General features: G+C 43.0%; 1 protein-coding gene across 1 annotated transcript; it reads right to left on the minus strand.

Annotated features, from left to right (window-relative positions):
- On the minus strand, nt 1-27,952 carry LOC135369863 (TRPL translocation defect protein 14-like). Its single transcript, XM_064603435.1, has 13 exons — nt 27,776-27,952; nt 25,551-25,618; nt 23,796-23,833; nt 23,692-23,729; nt 21,285-21,413; nt 19,236-19,330; nt 11,823-11,927; nt 11,072-11,149; nt 9,159-9,254; nt 5,340-5,436; nt 5,180-5,271; nt 4,987-5,102; nt 1-1,375 (listed from the first exon to the last, which is right to left on the minus strand). The coding sequence occupies exons 1-13, from the start codon at nt 27,831-27,833 to the stop codon at nt 1,192-1,194; spliced, it is 1,194 nt and encodes a 397-aa protein (XP_064459505.1). The 5' UTR covers nt 27,834-27,952; the 3' UTR covers nt 1-1,191.
- Nucleotides 27,953-27,963: the final 11 nt, after the last annotated feature.

Consider the following 27,963-nt stretch of genomic DNA (forward strand, 5'->3'; position numbering starts at 1 on the left):
GCCACTTTGATCCACATGTATTTCTTTTCTGCGTGTACTTCAAAAGAGGATACACATAGAAACAAACTCAACGTAGGACTGACATTTCATTCACACAGGTGGTGCATTCACGACCACATTGTGTTTCGTCTGCAGGTAATACTCGCGGGTGCCTAGAGCTTGTCGCACTAATACTAGAGCTAGCCACAAAACAAAATTCAATATTGGTTCCACTGTTGAACAGCTTGAGATCTCAGTCTATAACAACAACAAATATTCAACAAATCAAATAATACATAATTGGAAGTGCACCACTTCAGCCTTAACACTGCTGTGTCCACTAGAAAGGTTCGTCAACAGCTATAGTACAGTACCATAAAAATAGATCCCACTTCACGAGGAACTTACTCCAAACAACAGGTGCGTTCCCTTTCCCGTGTATTCAAACGAGCGACAGTTTCCGAGAACGCCCCCGACGGAAGATGCATAAAACGTTCCTGGCTTTCTGCTGCCAGAGCTCAATGTTATGTCATTTTGCACTCTTCTAGCCGCGGCCTACTATACTATAGCGACCACGTTATTTGCACCACTCCCAAGCGCCGCAATCTGGAAGCCAGTGGTGGCGCTACTCGTCGGCCAAGTTACTGTTTCACCAATTGTTACAATACCTTGTACTTCAGCACTACAGCTTTACACACGGAGCATGTCCCACGACAGATGCGTTCTTGCTGAAGTTGTGATCTGGTTACCATCATCATCTTACACATTTTCATCTACAACGGTCACATGTCCTCTTCTGCTCATTAAAAATTAAAAATTTCCATTGCCCAATCACAATGAACATCTCACGGGCCGATGCGTAACGCCCGTAGCGGATGGTGCTGACAGGCTCCTGCGTAAGAGTTACCAATAATGACATGGTCGTTATAATGCCATAGGACATGCTTCTAACCCATAGAGAATGTCTTGCGGCACAGCCCCACGTCGATATCGAGATGTATTGTTAGCAGACGACAGGGCCGATGGTGTCGTCTGCTATGTGGAGAGTACGCCACTACGTGCAAATGCCCAACGAGATGCAATGGAACTTCCACCCCGTGAGCAGTTTCTTTTTTCTTTTTTTGCTCCATCTACCGCTAGAATATTCCGTGGGGATGTCGTGTCGGTTTCCGTGTGAATACATGGCCTAAGAAGCAGGCGACATTCTGAGCGCTACGCGTGCCCGTTGGGTTGTGGATATAGCTGGAGCTTCGTGTCCTTCCGTGACAGGTTGTACATGGAGAAGTTCTGGTCCAGCGTTACTTCCTTTTCAATGTCCAAGAAGTCGGGCAGGAGGGAGGACAGCTCTTCGGCTGTGTGGGTTGTATAGGTCTCCAGCAGAATGAGCCCTTCGCACCTGCACAAATTCGCCAGTTGCAAAAGCACAGGAAAAACTAGTGCAGTGATGCTACCCCCAGAACGTAATATGCGAAATATACAATTCGGAGCACTTTGGCACATATAAACCTGCCTTTTGCAGCACAGAAATATGCGTTTCGCAGCACCTTCGAGCAACCAAATATCAGTTAGAGGGTAGTGCGTACTTTGGTAGCGGCACTGCCGTGCCTTGCTACTACTGTTGCCATTTCCCTTGCTGCAGACATGTGGCCACTTAATTAATACTAATTATAATTATAATAATAAATTGATTCTACTGCTTTTACAGACTCTAAAAGAAAACAGGATGTCCTATGCCTTTTGGCATGTGGGCCATCTTTCCTAGATGGCAGACAGTCACTAACATCAGTATTTATGCACTTACATAGCTTTGAAGAAAGAAAAAGAACAAGTAAGGAATACAAACAACCCATTACAGTAATATGTGTACCAAAGAACAATACATTTAGTGCAAATATGCAGTCACAACAATTCAATACAAGACGGAAATGCAATGTACATGTGTTATTAATGCCACGCAGTACTCATCAACCTTTCAGAAACAACTGTTTTCTGATTAGCTCCCTCGCAGCACGTTTTTTTTTTATTTTCTGTAAGTCCGTACCAAAGTACAGCATTAAAAATTTTTGGAACGCAGCACTACTTTTGATATCTGCCGTACTCTGTTCTTAACCTCCTTATCTTATAAGTTGGAAGGTGAGTACGTGCGGATCAGGAACAATCTTGTGCTTCCTTAAATCCCTACTGAAGTACTAATATTTAGCAATAACAGTATAGTCATGAAGGCTCTTGAAAGAAAGCAAGTTGTAACGTTTCTGTGGAGCAGATTCTTTTCAGCACAGAAGCACACATGTAGATCTCTAATTACGAAGCGCGAGGACATCGTGGGAGGGCGTTGCGCGTGAGAAAGTTTTGTGTCAACATGTGGCTGCATTTGAATTACGCTACCTGCTCTCCCTTGCCCCACCGGTGCTGAAAAAATAAGCTAGCACAAAAAACAGACAGCGGACTTAAAAGGCTTCGTGCGAACTTCCCAATTTTCTGGCAAAACAAAGCCACGCACAATCAATATATATACAGGGTGTCCCAGCTAAATGCGAACATATTTTTTTAAAATATATATATCACTTTTTCCGAGGTGAAATCAATTGCAATATGGCATATGCTGAAGGGCACTCCTTAGGAGGGCATTAGCAAACTCCTAAAGCAATGTCTTAATTAACCTTCAATAATTAACTTCTTAATTATAAAAGCTACGAGGTTGTCCCAATGAGAACCGCAAAGTCGTATGACTGTAGTAGTTTGTCGCAAAGACCGTATGACTGACCGTCTGGCAAGAATTTAATGACCGTATGCACTTAAGACCATAACCGTTAAGGCTGTAACGGCGCCCGTCTGACAGGGGTATTAGACGGGCACACTTACGGCTTTAAGAGTTACGGCCGTAAGTGCGTACTGTCATTAACTTCTTGCCAGACGGTCAGCAATACTGCCTTTGTGACAAAACTGAGAGAGAAAGGCAACGGCGTTCCAGCAAGACAGTTTTTGACATTTCATCGAAACTGCTTAGGCCTTGTCACCAAGTACCAATAGCAGGATTTCATACATTTAATTCAATTCGAAATAAAATGTTTTTACGCGACGTAATGTTCTGTCATATTTTTTCCGTGTTTTTCTGATGCATTTTTGCCCTATGCTTCACTTTTTATCACACGCTTGTCCTGTTCAGGTGTTCAGCTTGTAGTGACACCCTCGAATTGCTGTACGAGGCATCGCACCGTGGCATCTGCATCCACAAAGTCAGACGCAGCTCAAAAAATATCCAATGCACTTCAAAGCAAATGCAGTTTACTGTTGTATTTTCAAAATGCCAACCAAAAGTTGTTTTCGTATGCTCTCAGTGAGAAAAAAATGTGACTTCACTACATTACGTTCAACGTTCACAGACGTGTTCACCGATGTGGACACGATTGGCAAAATGCCTTCACGGATACCGTCTGGCAGGTTCCCAAAGTTGAAGGCCGTATTTAACTTGCAGCCATTTCTTAATGCCCTACCCTTAAAGGCCGTACATGTGCCCGTTTGACAGAGGCAGTGATGGCCACTAACTACTTCTACAGTAGTTTAACTATAACTACTAACTACTTTTCAGGGGAGTACGTTAAAACTACTTCTTTAACTACTGCAATGTAGTTTAACTACACCTATAACTACTTAACGTTGTCCATCAACACCAGTCCGTTGTAGTGTTCTTGGACACCTAAATATGAATCACATGGAATGATAAACTTTGGCTCAAGCCACTGCTACGATCGTCAAATACAAAGCTTGCGGCGGGATTCTTTATGTGCCCACGCGATAAACCAAGTTGCAGAATTACTTCACAGCAAATGAGGCTTCACTGGACAAGCATTAAAAGTGAAGATTTAGTTCACATGCACGACACAATTGCTCTGCCCCTCCGTTCTCATCAAACAAGTAGCTCAAGGTAAAAGTCGGAAGCACAATCGTGCCGTAAAGCTTGCGGCAAAATTGGAAGTAGTTCATGCCTTCAGTAACCTAACTACTGTAGTTAAGTACTTAGAATAGTAGTTTAACTAGTAGTTGCCACTACCTTTCTGCAGGTATAGTTGATAACTACTTTTTAACTACAATCTGGCAGTTTAACTAGTAGTTTAACTACATGTAGTTAACTACTGGCCATCACTGGACAGAGGTATCAGACGAGCTGCTAAGGAGTCTTGTTGCTGGCTCCTCGCGCCATCTAGTTTGTTTCTTTTTCATTCTGTACACCAGTACTAAAGTTGTCATCTCACAAAAACCCTTGCCAATGCGGTTATAATTTGAACCTGGACGTTTTGTCACATTTAGTCGTTTTCACTGGGCATTCGCAGAGGCGATGTGGTTGGATGGTGTTGTCGAGAGTACCATGTTTTAAATCGTAAACGCTGTTGGGTAGCTCTGGTGGCTGTAAGGAACAATTTTCAAAACGGGCCTTTTATGCTGCCACTTGATACGGTTAATGTAATTTTTCTGAAAGGCCAATTCTCCTAAGGCCTTTTTGCTCGTTGTCCGACAGTGTTATATTATGAGCGACGAACCACGCCCTGTTGCAACAAGAACCTTGTGCATTGGTGCTAAAACCCGATTTTGCCCTGCGAATTGCATCGTTGTCACTTCCATTAAAAAAAAAAAGAAAAAGGAACTTGCAAAGGTCCAAACTTTGCCAACATGTTCAACAGAGCCTCTCTGGATTTTGCGTTCACATAAGAAGCTCTCTTCTTTTACTTCCCCACCCGGCATACACCCGATGCTAGCCCGACTTCACAGCTCCCGAAATGAAACCCGTTTTTCACCCCATTCCCTCTTAGGTGAAAGACGTCTGCAATCCAGTGCGGTTTATGAAAGGATTTCCACTTGAAACCACTTACATACAAAGTGGTTTCAAGTGGAAATTCTTTCATAAACCAGTTGTGATTGCAGACATTTTTCACCTGGGCTGACTTACAAAAGATTACAGAACCCCCCCCCCAAAATACAAGGGCCCAAACGTGACGCGCGAACTCGTACCTGGGATGGCAGGGTTTCTTGTAGACGTCCATCTGGAAGGAGATGTTACCCCAGAGGAAGCAACGGCGCAGCTTGTACACCGTGTAGTGGGAGTCATCCCTCTGAGCCAGCATGTTCTAAGAAAAAAAGAAGAAAAAAAAAAAAAGGCAGCCCGTCATTACTGTCCGTAACACCGGGTGGCAACTGTACGTACAATGTAATCACGATGGGTAATCTGCCGCTTGAGTTCTATGCTTTGGCTCCCCACGTCGCACCTGCGTTGGGTGTGCATGTAACTCCAGTAGTCTGAAACGGAGCAAGGACGTCGGTGAATTCGAGACCAACTGCGTCGACTATACACTTCGCCCGCTTACTGTTCTGGCCCCTCTTTCTCAGGCGGCACTGAATCTTGGGATTGGCTGTGACTAGGTAGTCGTGCACCACTTCAAAGTCCTGGTACGGGGGAAAGTCCTGTCAAGGGAATCATACTTGATGGTGAGTCATCACAGACGGAGATTAGTGCACCGAGTGAAGGACAACATAACTAGGGCCTGACTTTTTCGGGTTTTATTTTTGGCCAAATTCGGGGGGTAAATATCGGGTGATATTTTTCATTCGAAAATTCGGGTGTATTCGGGTTAAATCCCGTTACGGCATATTCTGTCGTCAGGAATTCGGGTGTATTCGGGTGATTTTTTTGTTTAATAAAAATTTGTCTTAACATGGAACTAATGTTTAGCAATGTTATCAAACTTTATTTTAATGCAGGCTTATGAGTGCGCCACGCAACCCAGATGTTTTCGGGTAGATTCGGGTTAAACCCTAATTTTACAGATTTCGTTAGGGGGGTAAATATCGGGTGGATACGGGTTTAACCCTAAAAAGTCAGGCCCTAAACATAACACGTCATTATGGTGATAGTCGTGCTGCTGCTCAACTTTGAAAAAAGAAAAAAAAAAAAAAGAAGATTCTCTATATACTTCTAAGCTGCTCAGGATGTAAAAAGTAGTTTATGGCTAGGACTTCAATATTTCGCATGACAAAATACATGGGGACTGTGCAACAGCGATCCGTTAACAAATGTGGCTAAGGACTCCCGAATGTTAAATATAATAGGATATCGTAAGAACGTGAAGCAAAACAATATGCAAGTTTCCAGCGATGCAGAATGAAAAATAACAAAGAGGTTAACTGTTTACTAAATACAAATTAAAAACAAGACTTTTCATGCGGTAGGCTGCACTTCTTCAGGTTTGAGGACCTGTTACGAGTGGTGAAGGATATATCGAAAACATGTCACATATGGTACAAGAGAAAAGGGTGAGGGCTAAGAGAAATACAAACAAATGCAATACAAATACGTATAAACAAAAGCAAAACGCAATCAGTAGGAGATGGCTGGACAACGTCGGACACACATACAGATGGGTCGGAGGTGCACGTGGAGGAAACCAATGCACATCACATGAATTTTGTCAACTGGCCGCTGTGTCTATTCATGTGATGTGCATTGGTTTCCTCCACGTACACTTCCGACCCATCTGTATGTCTGTCAAACCTTGTCCAGCCACCTCCTACTGATTGCGTTTTGCTTTTGTTCATACGTATTTGTATTGCATTTGTTTGTATTTCTCTTAGCCCTCGCCCTTTTCTCTTGTACCATATGTGACATGTTTTCGATATATCCTTCACCACTTGTAACAGGCCCTCAAACCTGAAGAAGTGCAGCCTACTGCACGAAGGTCTTGTTTTTAATTTGTATATAGTAAACAGTTGATGCTCTTAACCGTCTTTGTTATTTATAGTAGGACAGAATGGAAAAGGCTAATGAATGCAATGAAGGGCATCAATCACTAGTTACACACACGCTCTAACCCCTACGCTACGTCATTTAAAAAGGGTGCTAAGGCGTATTTCCTTGCTGGTACATAGATTTGCCCTGTTTGTGTCTAATACTTCCCTGCTGAGATCTTCCAGGTATAGTTGTTTTTCGTGTGTATTTTGACAGCCTTCACGAGACGTACGTAATGTAAGGTGTAAACGACTGTGTATCTGGAATGTTCAGACGGGGTTTGCCCTCTCAGTCGTGTGTTTTTGTATGAATTTTGTATTGAAAAAAAAAAAGAAGAAAAATAATAATCAAAGAAAGAAAGTGTAAACAATTTCAAGAAATCCCAGTGCTGTCTGCCCACACATTGCATTCTGGGCACTTATTGGCACAGGAAAGAGAGAATTGCCCGTTGGATTTCGTTCCCGTTCCCGTTGACGTTGACGTTCACACACGTCAACGTTGCCACACTAACCATATGCTCGCGGTGTACGTTGCCAAATATGGCAACATGAACACCATGCGTAACAGCAGATAAGACACCGTTCCTGTTTGCAAGCCAACAAGAAGCCACAAGACCCTATTAGAAAACACGAAAACCGCTAGCGTGTGGACAGCAGCGAAAGTTGCAACGAAAGGCAGCACATCGGCAACCTATCCAAAGGCAGTCTTTTTTGTGGGTGCGAACGGAACTCCGAAAGGTAAGGATTGTTTGAAACTGGGAGGAAGGCTCTTTTTCCGACGGAAAGGGGAATCGCAAAGCGAAAACTTGTGCCCTGACGTCATGGAGGATGCTCTGCGTGGCTGTACTGCTCGCATCAGGGTTAACTTGAACACCATTCAGGTGAAGCACACGCGGCGTGCTTAGCAGCATAGCATTGCTAGGTGGTGACCTTTGTTATGAGGGTGTTTTGCTTTCCGCTTCGCAGGCTGAAGCAGTGTTAAGGTTAACTTTGACGGGAGCTGTAGCACAGAGCCTATCTGAGATAAGCCGACAGAAATCTCGGCCTTTTGAGAACGTATCGTTTACCACACCGTGACTTTTAAATGTCGCTGCCAACATCTGCAGCGGATGCAGAGCAATTAGGGGGGTACTTAGGGTTACCCCAATCCTATAAGGAAACAATTCTTTAGCCCAAGTAAAATAATTCACTTAGCACCTCACTGCACCTGCAGCATAGGGAGGAAGACATAATTGTTAGAATGTAAAGAAGACAGTATGCCTGCAGACTCTCAACTGGTGAAAGTTTATGAAAAAAAGAAAAACATATTTATACATGAGACAACTGATGTTCTGAGGCTGGAACACATAGAAAGGACAAAGACATACAAAGCCTCAAGTGCCTAAGAAATTCCATCTTTCATCATATTTATACACTTCGTAGGATGAGAAGGATGAGCAGCATGCGCAACAAAAGTTCAGTACAGCAGGGTCTATCAATTGCTTTTGTTGTCACGTGCTGCTCATGCTTATCATCCTACAAAGTGCATAAATATGTTTTTTTTTCAATAAAATTTTACCAGTCTGCAGGCATACTGTTGCCTTTAATAATAATAATTCTGCCTTCGTCCCTATGCTGCATACATCCACGATTAATAAAAGTTGCAAAAATTGGCACTATTTCTCTTCACATGCAGTTATATGGGCGGATGCAATAACAAAGTCAATTGCCGTCATGTTTGCATTCTTGCATGAGCCGCAACAGCTATCTCTTATGCACACATATGGTCATACACAGTTTGACATCGACCACTCCACAGACATTGGTCATAAAGCAAATTATTGTGATAACGAAGAGCATATATGTGATATGGGCCAAAGCTGGAAGCAGAACCCTGCACATAAATGCTGTGTTATCACTCACTGCAAAGCAGGACGTATTGTTGACGAACACCTTACAGTTTACGTATGAGTATTATGAGTCAACCTGAAACCCTCTTGCGACTTCGACATATGTCATCTGAAACTACGGGGCACTTGCGGGACAGGACGACCACTTGGTCAATAAACCGGCGGACACAACACTGAGGGCAGAACACACACGTTCCCTACCTATTTATGCAAAAAGCTCTAAATCATTGTCAGATACGTGAATAGCCATATGAATGAGGGGGATTTATGTGGGGTGGGAATCGTTCCCGAGGAAAATGGTCGCAAAGCAAGAATGTCATATAGACTCGCACAAAAAACAGAGCAGAAACGGGACGTGGGGTAGACAAACAAAGCGCTTCGTTTGTCTACTTCACGTCCCGTTTCTGCACTGTTTTTGCGTCAGTACGTACCAACTCGACCACACTGTTGCTTTGATGTCATATAAACAACGTTCGATTGTAATTTAGTATGAAATCTATTAAGTGTACTTACACTGTCTTTGGGCATGCTCCTGACTAGGTATTTCACCTTGCGGCTGTTGTACGCCAAACGGTCTCCCGTGTCCACGCCAATCCGTCGGCACACCCCCTGAAACGAAGGGCTTTGGTTCACTTACCTACGTGTGCGCTGTTCTTAACAAATTTTATGCAATAACGGTGTTGTGCAACAGTCTCAGAGAACAAAAATCTGGTCTCCTTTACTTTGCAAATGACACGGTGGCTCGTTCTGACCTTGTAGAGGTAAGAATTTGTGAAAACATTACAAACAAATAAATAAATAATTAAATAAATTCTACGTTTCAAACATGACTGCTACATCATACTTAACTGAATATATATGCCTTTGCAGACCATGGAATATGTTTACTACATGAAGTCATCTTTGCACTATGTCCCATCGTGTTCCTAACCTTTGAAAATTCTAGGTTAGCTTCAAAAGTTTTGAATCTGCATTCTGTTCCACATGAACATTCATACCCAGCAGAGGAAAGCAGAGTATTGGGAGGGGGATATCCTTCCCCTCTGTGAACATCGCACTGTAATGCTTAGGCAAGTGAATACTTGCATGCAGTTCCTTTTTCCACCTTGCTATCACACTGCAGGAAGTATCTCCAACAGAAAGCTACGAAATACGGTACTTACTCACATAAACTTTTATCAATTTTCCAGCAGGTCTGCGGCGTCCTGTAGCTTGTCTTCCGATATATATCTAGATACTAGCTTAACAGATTGGACATGGGCCCACTTGCATAAACGCTGAGGAAATTCCCGAGTGGGTCCTCAGTGACTATGTCAGTGGGCTAAGCACTGCCAAAGTACCGAGGACATCAACTGAGGCATCTCCTCAGAAATAGAGAGGTCAAATTTTTCCTGCTCCTCTATTTCCTCCCAGTACAAACATAAAACGTTGTTCTAAAATCCATGCCATATCAGAATGACCGAACAGGCTTGTACCTTTTAGGCTGCTTAGCTATGTAGCAGACAGCATGAGCATCCACAGTGAGAAAGCAGCTTTCATACAGGGAACACAACCATCACATCAGGGTGTACTTGACAGAAGGTTACGGTGGACTTCACATATGTTTGGTAGGTATATCACTGCGTAGTCATCACTTTTGATGTATCAAGCAAAAGTATGGCGTGGAAACTAGAATAAAATTTATTGCATTTGAAAAGTAATTAGAAGTAACATCCCATATTGGTCCAAAAGTTTGATGGCGATGTCGTGGGGATGTTCCTGGGATCTACAAAAAGTGCCGAAACCTTGGTCTTCTGGATCTCCTGGATATCCTGGGGATCTGCAGGGTGCTCCCAGGGATATCCTTCTATCCAAGATGGGATATCTAGCAGATGTCACTGGGATGTATATGGTTTACTGGGTGTCATTCCTCGCATTCACAAAAATGTTCCGTCTAGTCTGCTCTCTGTGCTGCAGTTACGATACAAACTATTACCAACTTCCCCGCTTTATCCCACGGGACTACGTGCCCTGCCTCCGCATATTCAAGGCACCTGTTCGACCACAACCTTCGGGATTGACTCTGTGTAGCATTCAGAAAACAGTCAATATTTCAAGTATTATTCCTTTGCATCAGTGCTTCCAAACACAGAAAAATCTCATTTAGAATGATAACTGTGTTATCGAACAGGGACCAGTCCGATCGACTGATACTAGTTGTCCCAACCAGTTTCTAACCGGTCCCAGTCTCAACTGGGACCGGTTGAACTGGTCCCTGTTCGATAACACAGTTAAAAAAAATTTCGCCTTGGCACATGGCACACTTTTGGAGCACACGAAGAGCTCCCAAAATAACAACGTTTTCATTGGAAAACTGCTCTCTCAGAACAGCATGACCCGACACATTGCTTTATGTTCTCGTGAGGACGCAAAGAATAAGGCATTACCTCAATCATGCGCCGCAGTTTGGTGTCAAAATCCGTGGAATTGTCAATGACGTCCATGTATGGGTGACCTATCCACGACTGAAAGGGAATAAAGTCGTTGAGTGCAACAGATCTCGTAATCATAGGTCGAGTAGTTACCCGTCAAAAAGAACTCGTTACGAGTGAAGTTCCCGTGTGAAAAATGTAACTAAGTTAATAACCAAGTTCTTCGGCCTGAAATGTAACTCGCAGTTACGAAGTTACTTAGAAGAAGAACGAGTCACTTCCAAGTTACTTCAGACACAAAATAGCACTACACAGGTGAAGCGCACCTGAGCTGTTGAGTTACACCGTGAGTCGCCTGCGGAGGAGTGCAACACGCCTAGGTCGTTTTTGATTATGTCCTACAATTCGAACGCTTTGCATCTTACTCCCTGTGTGCGCGCAATAGTCAGCTTCATTTCAATGGCAGCCGTTCTTACTTCCTGAATACTGTAATTGAGTGAATATCACGGTTTATGGCGAAAAATGCCATAAAAGAATCTGAGAAAAAGCAAGAAAATACGTGAACATGAGTTAAAAGTGAACTACAAGTAACTTTGAACTTAGCTTAAGTACTTTGGCAAAGTTACCCGAAAAAGAAATGAGTTCCTCCTAAGGTTACCACGGCGCAAAAGTACCAAGTTAAGTTACGAGTTACCACCAAAAAAAGGAACTTAGTTACAGTAACGAGTTGCCTCGAACTCTGCTCATAATATCCACCAGAGCTCACCTGTGCAGCCAGAATATCACGCTCCCGTGCAAGTTCAATGCCTTCCGTCCTGCAGTTGTTGTCCTCTGTGTTGTAGAAGGCCTCAGCACCACGCGCTGCTGACACCTGTTAACCATACATCAGCCGTGGTTCATACAGTGATGTTGGCTCAGAATTCAACAAAAAGGACAATAAGATAGATATAGCACAGGGCGTCTACCACATTGTAGCCTTCAAATTCCCTGGCTTTTCCAGGTTCTCGCTGTCTATTCCAAGTGAATTTCGTAACCAAAACAAAAGGGAACTTGGTGTCTGCTCCTATGTTTTGGTACAGGTCATTCACAAAACAGAATTTTATTGAATAAGCCAATAATATGGGACCATTTAGTGAATTCAAACAAACAGAATACAAATATATGTTTATCCTCGCTGTTTAAGAGAACCAATTTTTATCCCGCAGTACTGAGGGAAGCCTCGTATGGTGCCTCATTTCCGACCATGCTTTTTTTTTTTAAAGGTCACTTATAAATAAAGCTGCCCAAGCTCTCTGCCTCTGAGCTTGTCGTATTGGTGAACCGCTACTTGCAGAAATGCTGCTGAGACGGTGCCGCTGAACTGCACTAATAATCACTCATATATATCACTCATAAATATAATAATCGCTGCGAATCACAATGGCACTTGTCTGCGCTTTTCTTTGACCGGAACTGCTTTTTGGCAACTTTACTGACAATTATCCGTATTTTCCACTCTCATCGAAATTTCATGACAATTACCAGTTTTCCATGTTGGTAGACACCCCGTAGCATAACTATAAGTTTCTTCTCTGTAAAGCACTTTTGGAATACGGTCCCTTTTGGTTACACGACCTCAGCGTGCCGCACACAGTCTTGTGATCACAAACTGATCTCACTGTCACGTGGTGTTGCGTATCCCTGTGAAGCCATCGCTTTGGTATCTTGTGAGGTAGAAGATGCAAACAGATTTAGACGCAGCTCAGGTGATTCAATATGTTTTCACCTAGCAACGCCCATGTTGGCTATGAAATGTGCCTCGTGTGTATTTGACTTTCTAAGTCAAAGGCACTTTCTCCATAGGCCCTTGTCAGGATGGGGATGAGGACCTCAGCAGTCTGAGGTGTCACTGGGATAATCATGATGACGAGTGAAGTTTTATGGCACACAAGTGGCCATAGTGTTCCAAAACAGTGATATGTGTAACCAGCTAAAAGTTAAAAGCAGTAGTTAAAAAAGAAGTTCATCCCCAAGCAATAGTGTTATTGACAAAACTCCTGAAAATGATGGCAGTAAACTGCATAAAATGGACACGCGATTAAGATGTTCAGCACGGAGGCAGCGTTATACAAAACTCCGGTTTACAATTAGCACAATTTAAGTATGTTTACTTCATATACAGGGTGTCCACGCTGAGTGTGAACAGATTTTTTAAAAATATATCAATCACTTTTTCCGAGATGAAATCAATTGCAATATAGCATATGCTGAAGGGCACTCCCTAGGGGGGCATTTGTAACAGAACACGAACTCAACGCGAACGGAGGAGCGGACAGTGACAGTGGACAATTTATGGCCGACCGTTTCGGGACGATCCCCCACGCTCGCTCCTCACTGTAACGCCGTGTATTGTATATACGTGTATCGAGTTTCAGTTCTCTCCCTCTTTGTACAGTCTTTTCGCTTTGTAAATAAAGACAGTTCCAACCCAGACCCCAAGCAGTAAAGACGCTTCTTGCTTCTGTGCTTCCCGCCAATTAACGAGGCTGCGAGTTTTGCAACAGCATTAACAGACTCCTAAGGCAATGTCTTAATTAACTTTCTATAATTAACTTTTTAATGATAAAAGCTACGAAGTTGCTCCAATGAGAACATCTGATCTCTTCGGTCACCAGATACCAAAGCCGTTTTCAGAACAAAAAGCCGTTCGATAGATCGTCCGCAAAAAATTCGTGAAGGAACGCCATTTTTTTCTTTATTTTATTCATTGCACATCTCTAGAGACGCGTCTTTCCTTCGCCCCCAATACGAGAGGATGAAAGAGCACACTATTGCCTCTTGCGTCCTGGAAAAAGATTAAAAGAAAACAGAAAATGCAGCCCAAGATAAGTGCAGTCGCGATAGAGTCACCCGATAGATTTGTGTTTTTGTTTTGTTTCCGCAAGTTAAAGCTAATCTTCGACGCATGAGGCGGCACTGTGCTCTTTCACGCTCTCACACTGGGGGTAAAGGAAAGCCGCTTCTTTGAAGATGCGCGATAAACCAAATAAAGAAAAAAACGGCGTTCCTTCACGAATTTTTTGCGGACGATCTACCGAACGGATTTTTGTTCTGAAAACGGTTTTGGTATCTGGTGACCGAAGAGATCAGATGTTCTCATTGGAGCAACTTCGTAGCTTTTATAATTAAAAAGTTAATTATTGAAAGTTAATTAAGACATTGCCTTAGGAGTCTGTTAATGCCCCCCTAGGTAGTGCCCTTCAGCATATGCTATATTGCAATTGATTTCATCTCGGAAAAAGTGATTGACATATTTTTAAAAAATCTGTTCACACTTAGCGTGGAAACCCTGTATATGCTTCACATACTTTTGTCAGGACTCCCCATCAAGTACTCGTGTAGTCAACTCCCAGGACAAAGGGAACTCGGAAACACACTTTTCTTTTTTTCTTTTTGCCTGGAAAGGTGCTTTTGAAGAAGAAAAGGTAACTGTTGACAGGATTGTATGCTATGAACCTAAAGTACTACTATAATGTTCGACAATTATAAACGCACTGACGTGCTACGCCCTGCGGCAGGCAGTGCAGCGACTGACTGCTGTGTGTGTGTTCTTGTTCCCGAGACCCAATGTTATTACATTTCTGCATTGTTTCTTCTATTGGCAATCATGTGCAAAAATAATTCCATTTTGAAACGCACGATTGGTTTTAAGTTATGACATGACAGAAAAAGAATGAGAAGACTGGAAGGCACTCGGTCTTTTGTTTCAGGTTTCAACTTTTTAATGCTGACACAGATATTTTATTTTTTATTTCGCAAACAATGCAGAAACATTATGACAGAAATTTTGCATTGCATTTTATGGGTGTTACTTTCTTCCTTCTTCTTCTTAAAGTCACATCAGGGGACAGCCTTCGTTGCAATTGCATCCTTTTGTCTGAAAGCATGCCCTCTTGCTTCATATTATACACAAAGATAAGCAAAGATAAGATACTGCAATGTGGTTCTTTCTTCAAATGCCATCAATTAACTGAAACACTAGAATGCTCTGCACTGACTGACCATACGGGCACATCAATAAACAGTACTTTGCGCTATCACAGCTGATGGTCAATGCACATATGTAAATGCAGAATATACGCTCATGTTGTGTTTCAGAGTTCATACTCGTCAGTTGTTCATAAGCAGTAAACTAGCTAGGCTAGCTTGCTTAATTAAATTAATTTAATGAATCAAAGGAAAAGGAAAGCAAGCAATGTGAAAAATACCTCGACTGGCATTGTTAGACACCGTTTAGAATGTACATCTGATGAGTGCTGATGGGGAAGCCTAGCTAGTTTACTGCTAATGAATGACCCATGAGTATGAACTCAGAAACACAAAATGAACGTATATAATGAATTCAACAAACTCGGGGGGGGGAAAAGAGGCTGTTACACCAGAAATCAAACCGCGGTCTTCCGATTTCTGGTCAGGTATGTTAACCGCTACCCAGGTTTGATTTCTGACGTCAGCACATCTTTTCCCCCGAGTTGGTTGAATTCCTTAATATCTGGGAGTTTGAGGCTCAATTGTCTGTGTCGTCCCTAATTGTGCTCTGCCTCGGCCAATTCTCATTGTTTACGAACACATACATCTGTATATAAATCTATATGCAGACTGTGCTTAATTTATGAAACGCCTCAGTCTATTAGTACGTTTGTTTCTGAGGCACCTTAGTTTCATCAGTGTCTTAGCATATTTGTGCCTTTGTGATTACCACAGTTTATTAACGTACTATTATTAATGTAATGTTGTTAATGTATTAATGTTCGCTAATGTCTTCTCAACAAGTCACACTGTTGCTACTTATTGCCTGTCACATATGTGGGAATTGCGAGCTCGTGAGGCCACCATGGTGGCTTTCTTTTCGATGTTCCCTCCAGACTTAACTCCCTCCTGTCTTAAATGAAAGAGTAAATAAACAAATATAATCTGTTGATTATCTATATGTTGATCTGTATAATCTGTATAAATGAGATAATCTAATATGATCTGTAAATATAATCTGCTGTGCTAGTGCAAAGTACTGGTTATTGACGTGTCCCTATGCTCAGCATAGATCGTTCTGATATGCTTCAATTGAATGATGGCACTTGAAGAAAGAACCATGTTACAGTATGATGCTTATCTCTGTAATCTTATCTCATCTCTGTAATATAATTTAATTAATTAATTATCTTAATTACTTTTTCACCTTATGATATAGTGGAACACTAAATTATACAAGCTAGATCTGCAATGTACTTGGCAAGTACGTTGATGTGCACCGTGGTACTTTGTACTGTATTTAAAGTAGCAAATCACACCAAGTACTCAGTACATTATTTTAATCATAATTTGAAGGTACTTTGTACAGCACTGCTCATTAATTCTGAGGGTTGCTACTGTGGGAGCCAGGCCCTGGTGGAATGAGAAAGACAATGTCTGTATGACGTCCGAGCTGTGCGTCTGGTAATCTGAACTTCAGCATCAGGTAACGTGAGGGGCTCAATGAAAAGGACGGTGCTTCCTTTGAAAGGCTAAGCGCACATCTGGTAGTGACGGAAAGATAGCTGACTGCAAGTTGCAGAGAGCAGTCATAAAGAACGTAGCGTGCAGAAAATAAACGCAGGTGGCTGTTCTATCGCGTAACATCTTGAAGAGCCATTGTTTGCGATATAATGACTCAGCTTGCGCTCGCTTCCTTCCCGCAAGGAATGTAGTCTTATCCATAAGCGAACAAAGTCGTCGTCAGAAGTTGTTTTGAAGTTGCTCGGAACACTTCAAAAGTCATCCCTTCTCGCAACGAAGCTGTTCAAAGGGAGCTCGCTTGCTATAATTTCCTCAACAACGCAAACACACTTGGGAAATGGATGAAAAAAAAAAAGCACCAACCAGTGATGTGCAAAGTTCCCCAAGACTACACTTAAAGTGAAGTACTTGGCATCATTAGTATTTGAAGTACTCTACAAAGTACCACACTGTAAATATACACATAAAGTAAAATACAAAGTACTGAGAAAAGTACCTCAAAGAATACTCGTAAAGTACATTGCAATTTTAGTTCAGTTAGGAACACGTATGACCATTTTGTGGTGACAAAATGTGATTGGCATTTAGGAAGCATTTTTTGTAAGCGCAATTTTTGAAGCCAAGTTAGATGGTGCTTTATGTACTACTATGAAACTATAACAGAAGGCATAATTTGCATTTTATATCTGCACAGGGAATCAGCTGTGCTAGTGGAAAGTATTTCCCAATTCATTCTTCTGTGCATCGCTTTATGTACTACGAAACAAAAGGATGGCAACCTTTTTTTTTTTTTTGAAGATGCTGCTTTAGACGTAAAACTTACTTATTGATATTTTCCATTTCTGTTGACTTTGCATTTCCTGCTAGGCACTTTAGTACATGGTAGCAAGGTACCAGAGGAAAGTGCTTAAAGTAAGGCATGAGTACTCGGAAATATACTTAAAGGGGTTGCGACAGGTCATCTCAGATAAACGTAAAAGACGGTTCTTTGCACCAACGTGAACCTGCACCGAAAGTCTCACAGTGAAGAGGGTAATAGAAATGGAGCAATTGGGCACAGCAAAAAACCGAAACTCGCGCGGCTCTGTCATCACAGCCCTCGCCGACGGCAGTCAGGCAGCACCACGACTTACTAGATTATAGCGACCATGTCATACGAGCCCCTTCCCAGCGCCGCATTTAGAGGCTAGCGGTGGCGCCACTCATCGGCCCAGTCATTGCATCCTCAATTTATACAGTATACTCTGTACTCTAGCTTGCCTTAGTATTTTTGAACAAGTGGTGGATGTCCCACGAGAGATGCTTCCTTCTAAAATTGATTATCATCATCATTCTACACGTTTTCATAGGAACTGTTGCCATCGTCTGCTACGGTGATCGTGCGTCCGCTTCTGCGTGTTCAAAATTCAAATTTATTCCGTCGTCTAATCAGGATGTAGACCTTGCAGGCCGGTGAGTAGCGCCCCTAGCGGATCGTGCGGACGAGCTCCTCGTTGAGTTTGCCGATTATGACATGGTCGCTACGATCTAGCATGTCGTGGGCAGCACACGGTAAGTCATGTGCTTGCAGCTTCCAATGGGAACGGACTCTGTAACGACTGCGCTTTGCTCGGGAATGTGTTCAATGGCTTGTATCTTGCCAAGTACGACAATGTGTCCATGATGTGTTGAACCATGTCTATGAAAGTGTCCCAATCTCTTTGAGGTACTGCTTGAGTACTAGTTGGTACTTCAAGTCCTCCCCATCACTGGCACTGCCTCAGCACGCTAACTACGGCTACATTTTACAACTGCTTTCACGAATAATTATTAGCTATACAAGTATTTTTCTGTAAAAGTAACTCTCCTCTGTAGCTGGCTACTGAAACAAGTGGCTATTTACTACTACAAGTCACTCGTAACACAGCTGCTACTAGAGCCCTGAACGGACAGACTTTTCCAGGCCCGACCAGGCCTGAGCACATCAAAAAATGGTCCGGCCCAGGCCCGCACCTTCATGTTTTTATGCGGCCCGACCCGGCCCAGTGACTCGGCGAGTACAGCCTTGCCTAATATTTCCAGCCGCAACGCACGCATTTCTATAGCGCTTATCAAACAAATTTGTAACTAAATTTATAAGAACAGAAGACAAGACCACAAGCTGGTGGTTAAAATCCACAACAGCACGAGACCAAATTAAATCCAGAATGCACACCTGCTAGTGCGTTATCGTACACTATCAAGGAGGTTGAGGATGTTGTCGACAAACTCCTTCTCCGAATCCGTACCCCTCTCACCAAGCTTTCCGAACGTGATCGTGAAATACACGAGGAGTCAGGAGCAATATGATGTGGCTTTGAGAATGTTCTAGAGTGTTGAATCACACGCATAATGCAGTGTCATTTGCTTGTTTTTGCAAATATATGCACAGGAATGATGGTATGAACTAATAATCCTCCATTGTGGGGAATTAGCTGCGTGACCCCGCCGAGCCTGACTCTCGGAAACATGTTTGTCGGCCCGGGCGCTGCCCGGCCTGCGGTGCCGGCGTCTTTTGTCGGCCCGATCTCGGCCTTGCCCGGATCACGCAGCCAATAGCAAGCCCGGCTCGGCCCGCGGGCCCAGGCCCGTGCAGGGCTCTAGCTGCTACACAAGGGTGTACACTTACCAAGTGAATTATTTGGTCGTAGCGGTTGTCCCTCAGGTCAACAGTGTTCCACCCATGTGCTTTCATTATCTTATCCCAAATTGCTTTGCTTACAACTGGAAATATAAAAACAGACAAACAATCAATGGTTGTCTTTTTATTATGATGTTCATTACGTGCCTCTTGATCGTGTAAGAAACAAGGGAGCTGCAGTATTCACAACTTGACGCATTACAAGATCCCAAGCGGAACAATATATCAGCCCAATAATGGCAATGCAGGTACAATATTGGACCAATTATGGACCAGTATTGCCATGTGCGGCCACTGTTGTTATTAAGCCAGTGCAGCCACTATTGTTATTAAGCCAGTGCAGCCACTATTGTTATTATTGTTATTAAGAAGTGCCTTGCAGTGCTACAGGTCATGAGTGCGCCCAAAGCAACAACTAATAGCCACCTATTCACCTTTTTCACACTAAGCTTTCAATTAGGACATAACTCTTCAGCACTGTCAATGTTACCCCATCATCTCCCCTGTACTGTTCACCTTGTCTGTGTGCCCTTGCTTCAAATGCAATACATTTCTGCACGTGAATACATACGTCAAAACGATAGAAATAACTTGCGCTCTCGTGATAAGACATGTCTCTACAAACAGGTGCTACGGAAATTGTGTGTGAAAGTTTTCCGGTAAATTATTAAGTCACGTCTTAAACTGAGTTGTGAGGCTGTTCGTTACTCTATCACTATAACCGGTAAATTTCGCAGCAGCTTTATCAATTTGGAAAATCACAAACAAAATTGTGACGAGTTTTGCAAACACTTGGCAAAATCTTTATAGGTATGCGGAATACATTTCTTGTTGAATGCATTTTTGTACATATTTTTATATATGTACTAATTTTACATATCTTTGCTTATTTACATATTTTTATATGTATGTTAAATGCATTTTTATTGCTCTTTTATATGTATCTAAAATGCATTTTTGCTTCGTGTAAAAGTAGTACAGTACAGAGTTCAACTTCGAGCATGGTAGACAACGGATGTGACAACAAGAAAATGATAACAAGAACTTCAAATGTTAGCTTCCCACTTTTGCAGGAATCAACGCAACACAACTGGTGTTAACCACAGCCCATCAGGCTTGCACAAAAAATGTTTTGAAAACATTGCATGTCATTGTTATGCCATATAGCATCTGGGAAGAAAGACACACAGGAAGAGACAAACCTTATGCAATAACCCAGTGAGGGAGAGCACACATTCAGTGCTATAGTAACGCTTACTATACCATTACAATGTGTCTTGCACTTCGCTATCACGGAAGTTGAGTGTGTGACTATGGTCTAATAACAATGATGGTCGCCTAAAAATAGTTAGAAATTAATTAAAATTAAATGAAAAGCCATTATATTTTGAAGAACCATTAAGCCATCAAAGCCATTATATTTGAAAGAAGATTTTGTAGATGAAGTGTACCAGTGTACGCAAGTAAATCGGGGTGTCTACCAAACTATAGCCTTCCAATTCCCTGACTATTTCGAGCAAATTCCCTTACAAAAACAAACGGAAACTTGATGCCTGCTCCTACATTTTGATACAGATCCATCATAAAACGTACCATTTATTAAGTGTTAGTGAGGCTATCCTATTTTTCTGCTTCAGAGCTTGTCGTACTGGCGAACTGCTACCTGCGGTAACGTTGCTGCGGCATTGCCGTTCAACCACAGGCCGGCACTCGTGATTCGCTGCGCATCATCATGGCACTTGTCTGCAGTTTGCCCCCGACTTCAGCTGCTTTTTGGCCAAATACCCTGACAATTCCCTGTTTTCCAGGTTCCCAGGTAGAAAAGGTCTGTAATCCCCAAATGGTTTACGAAACCATTTCCACTTGAAATTACTTTGAACCACTTGAAGTGATTTAAAGTGGAAATTCTTTCATAAACCACTGAAGATAGCAGACGTTTTTCCACCTGGGTTGGTATAGACACCCTGTAAGTACAGTAATTCTCTTTCACTGGCCCTTCTCCCTGCCTGAACTGACATGGAACTGCAGTGAACTTACATGCCGATGCATCCATAGTGCCACGATCACAAATTATGAGGCAGTTCTTTGCACATGTGTTGGCCAGGTCAAAGTAGGTCTGTTCCATTGCCATCATGGTTCTCAGCAAGTTTTCCTGAAACTTCTCCACTGAAAGAAAAGAACGCAACATGGGCAGTGAGTAGTGGGAGGACAATAGAACGTACACAGCTGAGGGCCCTGCATTTAACTCGTCAGAAGTCACTCGTTACTGTAACTAAGATACTTTTAAGTTTAAGCTACAAACTATGTGACTAAAGTGGTGTTCGTCATGGCAATGAGTAGAGTTCAACGTAACTCGTTACTGTAACGAAGTTCCTTTTTTTTGGTAACTTGTAACCTAACTCGGTACTTTTGCACCGTGGTAACTTTCAGTGGAACATTTCTTTTTTCAGGTAACTTTGCTAAAGTAACGTAAGCTATTCACTCATGTCCACATATTTTCTTGCTTTCTCTCCGGTTCTTTCATGGCATTTTTTGCCATAAAACGTGATATTCAATCAGTGAAGTATTCTATTCAGCATGTAAGAACTGCTGCCATTGAAATGGAGCTGAACCACTGTGCGCCCAGAGGGAGTAAGCTGCAAGGCATTAGAATAGTTGGACATAAACGAAAACAATCCAAGCGTGTTGCACTCCTCCACAGGCACCTCAAGGTCTGACTCAACTGCTGACGCGCGTTGCACATGTGTAGTGCGATTTTGTGTCTGAAGTACTAACTTGGAAGTAACTTGTTCTTTTTTTTAGTAACTCCGTAACTGCAAGTTACATTTCAGGCTGAAGAACTTCGTTATTAACTTAGTTACATTTTTCACACAGTAACTTCTCAGTCTATGGCGATGAGTAGAGCTTTTATAATTGTGGAGGGCACGATGTAGCTGCATTAAATGCTACACTTAGCACAGTTCTATGAAATATGTGCAGAGAACAACAACTCGTGAAACTGAAAATTCTGTCGACTGTTTTGTTCTCCGTTCAAAAAATATATTTCGAAAATATCAAGCTCATCAAACAGCAGCCTATGAAAGCACATCAAAGTATCGCTATTTACATCAAATTGGAGACAGGCATGATTCTGATGCCTGAAACCTATTCAAAATGTCTTGCACTATCCATTAGGAATTATACGAGGGTCGAGAACTAAAAAGTGCATTCTACGTAGGGATTGACTCAAAAGTAACTAGATAATTTTCTAAAGTAACTCGGGAGCTTTATTAGTTTCTTTCAGGAACTTAGTTTGGAATTAGTAGTAGCTTTGTTAGTAATTTAGCTAAATTTTTTATATGCAGCAACTCAACCTGCGAAGAGTTGCTTTTGTCGAGTAGCTTCTATCCCTGTCAGATGGTATTCTAAATGACAGTTAACATAAAGAGCCTTTTAGTTTTGAAATGCCCTTTATGGAGTAGCCCCATGTCAAAGGAGCTGTAAAGGAGCCGCTTGTTGTCAGCTGCCTGTGCCATCTGTTCGTTACAGAGTTACTTAATTACAGAGTAACTTAAAAAAAGAACGAGTTACTTCCAAGTTACTTCAGACACAAAATAGCGCTGCACAGGTGCAGCTCGTGTGGGCAGTTGAGTTCCACCTGGAGTTTGCCTGTGGAGGAGTGACAATGTCCAACAATTCAAACGCTTTGCATCTTAGTCCCTGTGGGCGCACAATGGTTCAGCTTCATTTCAATGGCAGCGGTTCTTACCTCCTGAATAGAACACTGTCATTGATTAAATATCACGTTTTATGGCGTAAAAAGCCAGAAAATATGTGAACGAGAGTGAAAATCCAAATAAAAGTATCTTGGAACCTGGCTTAAGTTACTTTGGTAAAGTTACCTGAAAAAGAAACGAGTTCCTCTGAAAGTTACCACAGCGCAAAAGTACAGAGTTAAGTTACAAGTCACCAGAAAAAGGAACTTGGTTACAGTAACGAGTTACCTCGAACTCTGCTAAAATCTCACCAGTGCGGTTATGATCTGGATCCGTACACTTTCTGTCACATTTAGATACTTTATCTTCCACTCAAGTGTTGTGAGAGACGAAGTGTTCGGACTCTGTTGTCGAGAGTACTCCCCCCCATAACAGAACGCCCCCCCCCCCCCTGAGTTTGAGGGGACATATAAATGACGCAGACACAGATCTCAATAATCTCAGGGTTACATTACAGATGTCTGTCGTCGCCAGCTTGCCTGTTTCCCCACTGTTCTGAGAGTACTCCGTTTTGAATCGTAAAGGCCGTTTGGCAGCGCCGTTGGCCACGAATGGCCTTTTCACTGCCGTCCGACAGGGTCATCAAATGTCGTTTTTCGTAAAGGTTTTGCTTGTCATCCGACAGGGGTATTCCTCGTCTCTGATTTTGTTGGCAGTATGAAGAAGCACGGATAATTCCAGTCCCATACCTTCTGCAGGGGTGAGGTCGGGGAACCGGACACCTCCACTGTAAAAAAGAGAAATCAAACCGTTACCGAGGGTTTCCCAATTGGGGTTTCGAAAGAGCACGTACCTCAGCAACACGGTGGCTGCCTCAGGAACCCGGAACACCTGAAAGAAAAGCGCCGTACAATTTATGGCCAGCCTGCAGCACTGAAGGCTCATTCACCAGGGTGTCTACTAAACTGTAGCCTTCAAATACCCGACTTTTCCGGGTTTTCACTGACTATTTCAAGCATTTATTGAGAGATGTGTAAGACTTCCCTACTTTTCTGCCTGTGTGCTTGTCGTATTGGCCGGACTGCTACTCACGGCAACACTGCTGCTGCTCAACTACTCATCGACATTCATGATTCACTGCACATCGTGATGGCACTTATCTGCGATTTTCCCCGACTTCAGCTGCCTTTCTAGCAAGTTCCCTGACTCTTCCAGTCGTAACGAAATTCCCTGACGATTCTGGGTTTTCTAGGTTGGTAACACCCTGTAATCACGCACGCATTTCTTGTGGCAGCCCCGCGCCTTCCGAGCGGCGAGGCGTTTCCGGACGCTCTTTGAGAACTGCTTTGTGCTGCGGCTTCACAAGGCTGTTCCACAAAGTCATTTTCATCCAGCGAATCAAAGCGCTCGAAGGGGTGGAAATGGCTTCATTTTGGTCCCGACGGGGCTCCCGATACCGCGCCGAGATATCTCGTCTTTTTATTTTGTTTGTTTGTGTGCGTGTACATTCATTGTCACCAATGGTTGTTTGTGGTCTGACCTATCAACAGTGAGCTGGGCATTTGTGCAAACCACAGAATCGACAAAAGTAAAAGAGACTTGTGTGTGACTGTGTGTTGGCAGTCGAACGTAGTAGGACTGCTCGATTGTAGGTTTGTTCCAGGTTGGCAGTCGACGAAGTCAAACTGGCTACCCCAGCTAACAGGATGCTAACTAGATGCTTACACACGGAAAATACAAACAGATGAACGAGTCGAAATGACGGAGTTGAACATGCAGGTGAAAAGTTTCAACCAAGTGAGTGTAAAATGTTGGAATCACCGCGGGCACACCTAGCACACATTCAGCGGGTCATAAAATTGTCGATATGTCCACAATGTCCTCAGCACGTTGTCGGACGACTGGGGCGGGGATAACAGTTCCATGGTATCAAAGGCTCGGGAGAGTCTTCACGAGACATTTCGAGCATCGGCGTGTTTCCGACACCTGACAAGGACGTGTTCGATGTCCTCTACAATGCCACACTGACTACAGCTCGGACAGTCTTGCTTTCCCAGCTTGAAGAGAAGACGTGTACGGTACATCGAGCCGTAGCCCTTAGTTTTGTGTGGTGTTCGCTTTCTGTGAGAGGTACACTACAAAAAGAAAAAAACATTGTCAAAATGTTCTTTATTTCCTTAAAAATTTCCATCTTCCCAGTGTGTCTGCACTCTGTATATGCTTTTACGCACTTATACCTTTGCAATGAAGATGTCACAGTCTAAGTATGTTGCTTTCTCAAGCTAGGAACAAAGCTACAGCAATCATATGCTGAGTGATAAGGTCAATGTTATCGTCTTTGGGTTCGTAGCCAGCCTTACACCCTTGCGCCATCCTCAGGAAAAAAGTGAAAATTCAGGCATGTCCGAGGTGGTCCATTCTTTTTCTAGCAACAGCATTTTGCCCTTTGTACCATTACGATCCCTGATAACGCATGTTGTGACCTTTCTCGTAGAAACAAGTTCTAGCGCACTATAGTTACAGACAGCCAAATCAAGCAGTGGACTGTTTCCATGCTTGTGCTATTGGAAAAACAAATTGACATGATTTTCAAACTCTGTCATCTTACCTTCCAACCGTAGTTCTCCAGAAATGTACTAAGTCTGGCCTGTCCTGTGGTCTTTCCACTGCAAGGTCCTGCAACATGCAGATGATTTTTTTTTCATGTTTCGACACAAGCGGAATAATAACAGCCAACACTTAATGTTCCAAACACATGCACGTGCACAACTGAGAAATTTGCTTGTGAGTGGAGAGATCAATATATAACAGATGCACTAGAAAGAGTCATCCTTCACAAGCTTTAGGAAATGCAGTCGAACCTCAATATAATGAAACGCTATATATACAACTAACACCTGCCCAAGCATCAAAGGTTGAACCAAGCTTGGCAATAGTTAGACTGGCCTACCTGGCCTTTGGTTGGTGCATCATTGGCCAACAAGCTTGTTTCCTAATACGGATGGATCTGTACCCTGGCCAATGACTTGCCAAACACTGGCCAGCCTACATTGTGCCAAGAAGTAGACCAAACCATTCCTGCGTCATCGTTCGTATTCATACTCAATTGTCTCGCGGCGTATGGTAATGATTTATCATTCTTTGTTTGTTGCTCATATTTCCCACAACAGACAGTGATCACAGCCCATTTTAAAGCACAAAAATTTCCCACAACAGAAATGTACACAGTGTTTCAAAGTGCAAAAAATAATGAAAAACAGAGAAGGATAGTCATAAAAGCTCGCAAGATGCCTGAGACCACTGAGATCAAAAGACTGAGAAAGAAAAGCAGTTGCATTTCTTTCGTGATGAAGAATGGATACTATACTACTATACAGAAGTTGTGCCGCGAGCTTCACGGAATTCGAGAGCCCTGCTTGCCTGTTAGTCAGAATGAGGGGCGAGGTGTCCAAGTTTAATTCGATGCATGCACAAACAACACTGAAATGATGAATTGCTTGTCGTATTAACTCAGCATGAACATAACGTCTCCGTTTCTTGCTGCTTTCGGTTTGAATCATTCGCTTGGTCCATCGAAAGATGAACTTATGTACTGCTACAACATTCCGCGTTACCCCTTCCTCAAGGCGAAATATCGAGATTGTACCAAGCTCGGGAGGGGCTTGGCTTGCCAACGTAGCCGTGTTTGGCCAATGAGCTCTTTTCTTGGTACGGATCTGTCCCCTGGCCGACGGCTTGCCAAACCTCGCTCTGCCTATCGCTATGCAACATTGTGCCAACGTTGGCTGGCCAAAGGAGTCGTTGGTCAACTGTCATCTAATTTTTTGCCAACCATGGGCCATCGCCTGCTTGGGTGGCTGCCACATTTTGTCAGATCAGACACAACGAAATATCCGGTACAACGAAACAAATTGTGCTTCACATGAGTTTTGCTATATCGAGGTTCAACTATTTCGTTCAGCCCACTTACACCAACCGTTTCCCCCTTTCCTCTACTTCGAACAGCCAGCTTGCCTTAATTTCTGCTATACGGGCATGTGTTGCAGAGGAGGGCAGGCATTGTAGGTGCAGAAATCGCTCTTCGTTCCCTCAGCAAGTGCATTCTGATAGAAATTGAGGTCGGTCGTTTACGTTTTTACGTTGGTGTACTAAGTACTTAAACCCCCCATCCCAAATTACAGGGAAATCTCAGCTCTGAATAGGAAACGTTGTCAAAAAAACTAAAAACAAAAGTATTATCCGTGTGTGTGTGTATTTTTCGTGTCCATATGACTCTGCTCTTCGACACGAAAAATACGCACTTCGGAAATGTGTAGACTCCCATTTGGAAGAGCACGAATTAACTTTTCTCGTTTGCACCGGGTATCGCTGAGTGATGTATTTCTACGGCGGCATAGCGAAAAAGAGAGAGAAAAAAAAAGAAAACATCGCGCGTGCAGCAGATCCAAATTGCGCGACGATACATCGCGTGCGTCTTTATCGTACTTCTACAGATTGTCTTTTTTGCAATCGCCATGCACGCAAGGTGTCGTATAATGTAACAGCGGATGCTCAGGATGTGGCAACGCAGAGTATACTTTATTGCTTGATTCTGGATGTGCATCTGCGCTTGGATTGCCGCCAGAAATGACCCTTTTCCACGAAATTTGCTCCTAGTACATGGTTAGGCGTTAATTCATCACCGCCTCGTATGTGTCCCTTCATCGCCCCCTTATTCCTCGAAAAACGACCCTGCATAAAAGTGTGACTCAAGAAATATACAATTCCGTCTCCAGTATATTCTCGGCATCGCAGCACGTGTCGGCAATCAATAAGAAACGATTCCAGACTTACCGCCTGTAAGCACAAGCTTGTATATTATCCGCTCACGTCTTTCGGGATCGTGGGCCATGTTTCAGTTGTTTCTTTGACTAGAAGGACAATGACTACGGTATAACCACGCTTCGCGCGGGAGGAAGGTGCTCCGGCGGCCGCCCTGCGAGTCCGAGTGCACAGGACGTGAAAGGAGGATTGCGAGGACG

The sequence above is a fragment of the Ornithodoros turicata genome, chromosome 10 (genome assembly GCF_037126465.1).
Source record: "Ornithodoros turicata isolate Travis chromosome 10, ASM3712646v1, whole genome shotgun sequence".
Classification (NCBI taxonomy): Eukaryota; Metazoa; Arthropoda; class Arachnida; order Ixodida; family Argasidae; genus Ornithodoros; species Ornithodoros turicata.

What these genes read in the sequence shown, in the direction of transcription:
- LOC135369863 (XM_064603435.1), bottom strand. Translation starts at nt 27,833, where the DNA reads ATGGCCCACGATCCCGAAAGACGTGAGCGGATAATATACAAGCTTGTG. An exon ending in CAAGCTTGTGCTTACAGGCG is followed by an intron (nt 25,619 to 27,775) that starts GTAAGTCTGGAA and finishes TGCATGTTGCAG; the next exon opens with GACCTTGCAGTGGAAAGACC. An exon ending in GAGAAAGAGGGGCCAGAACA is followed by an intron (nt 5,272 to 5,339) that starts GTAAGCGGGCGA and finishes GCTCCGTTTCAG; the next exon opens with ACTACTGGAGTTACATGCAC.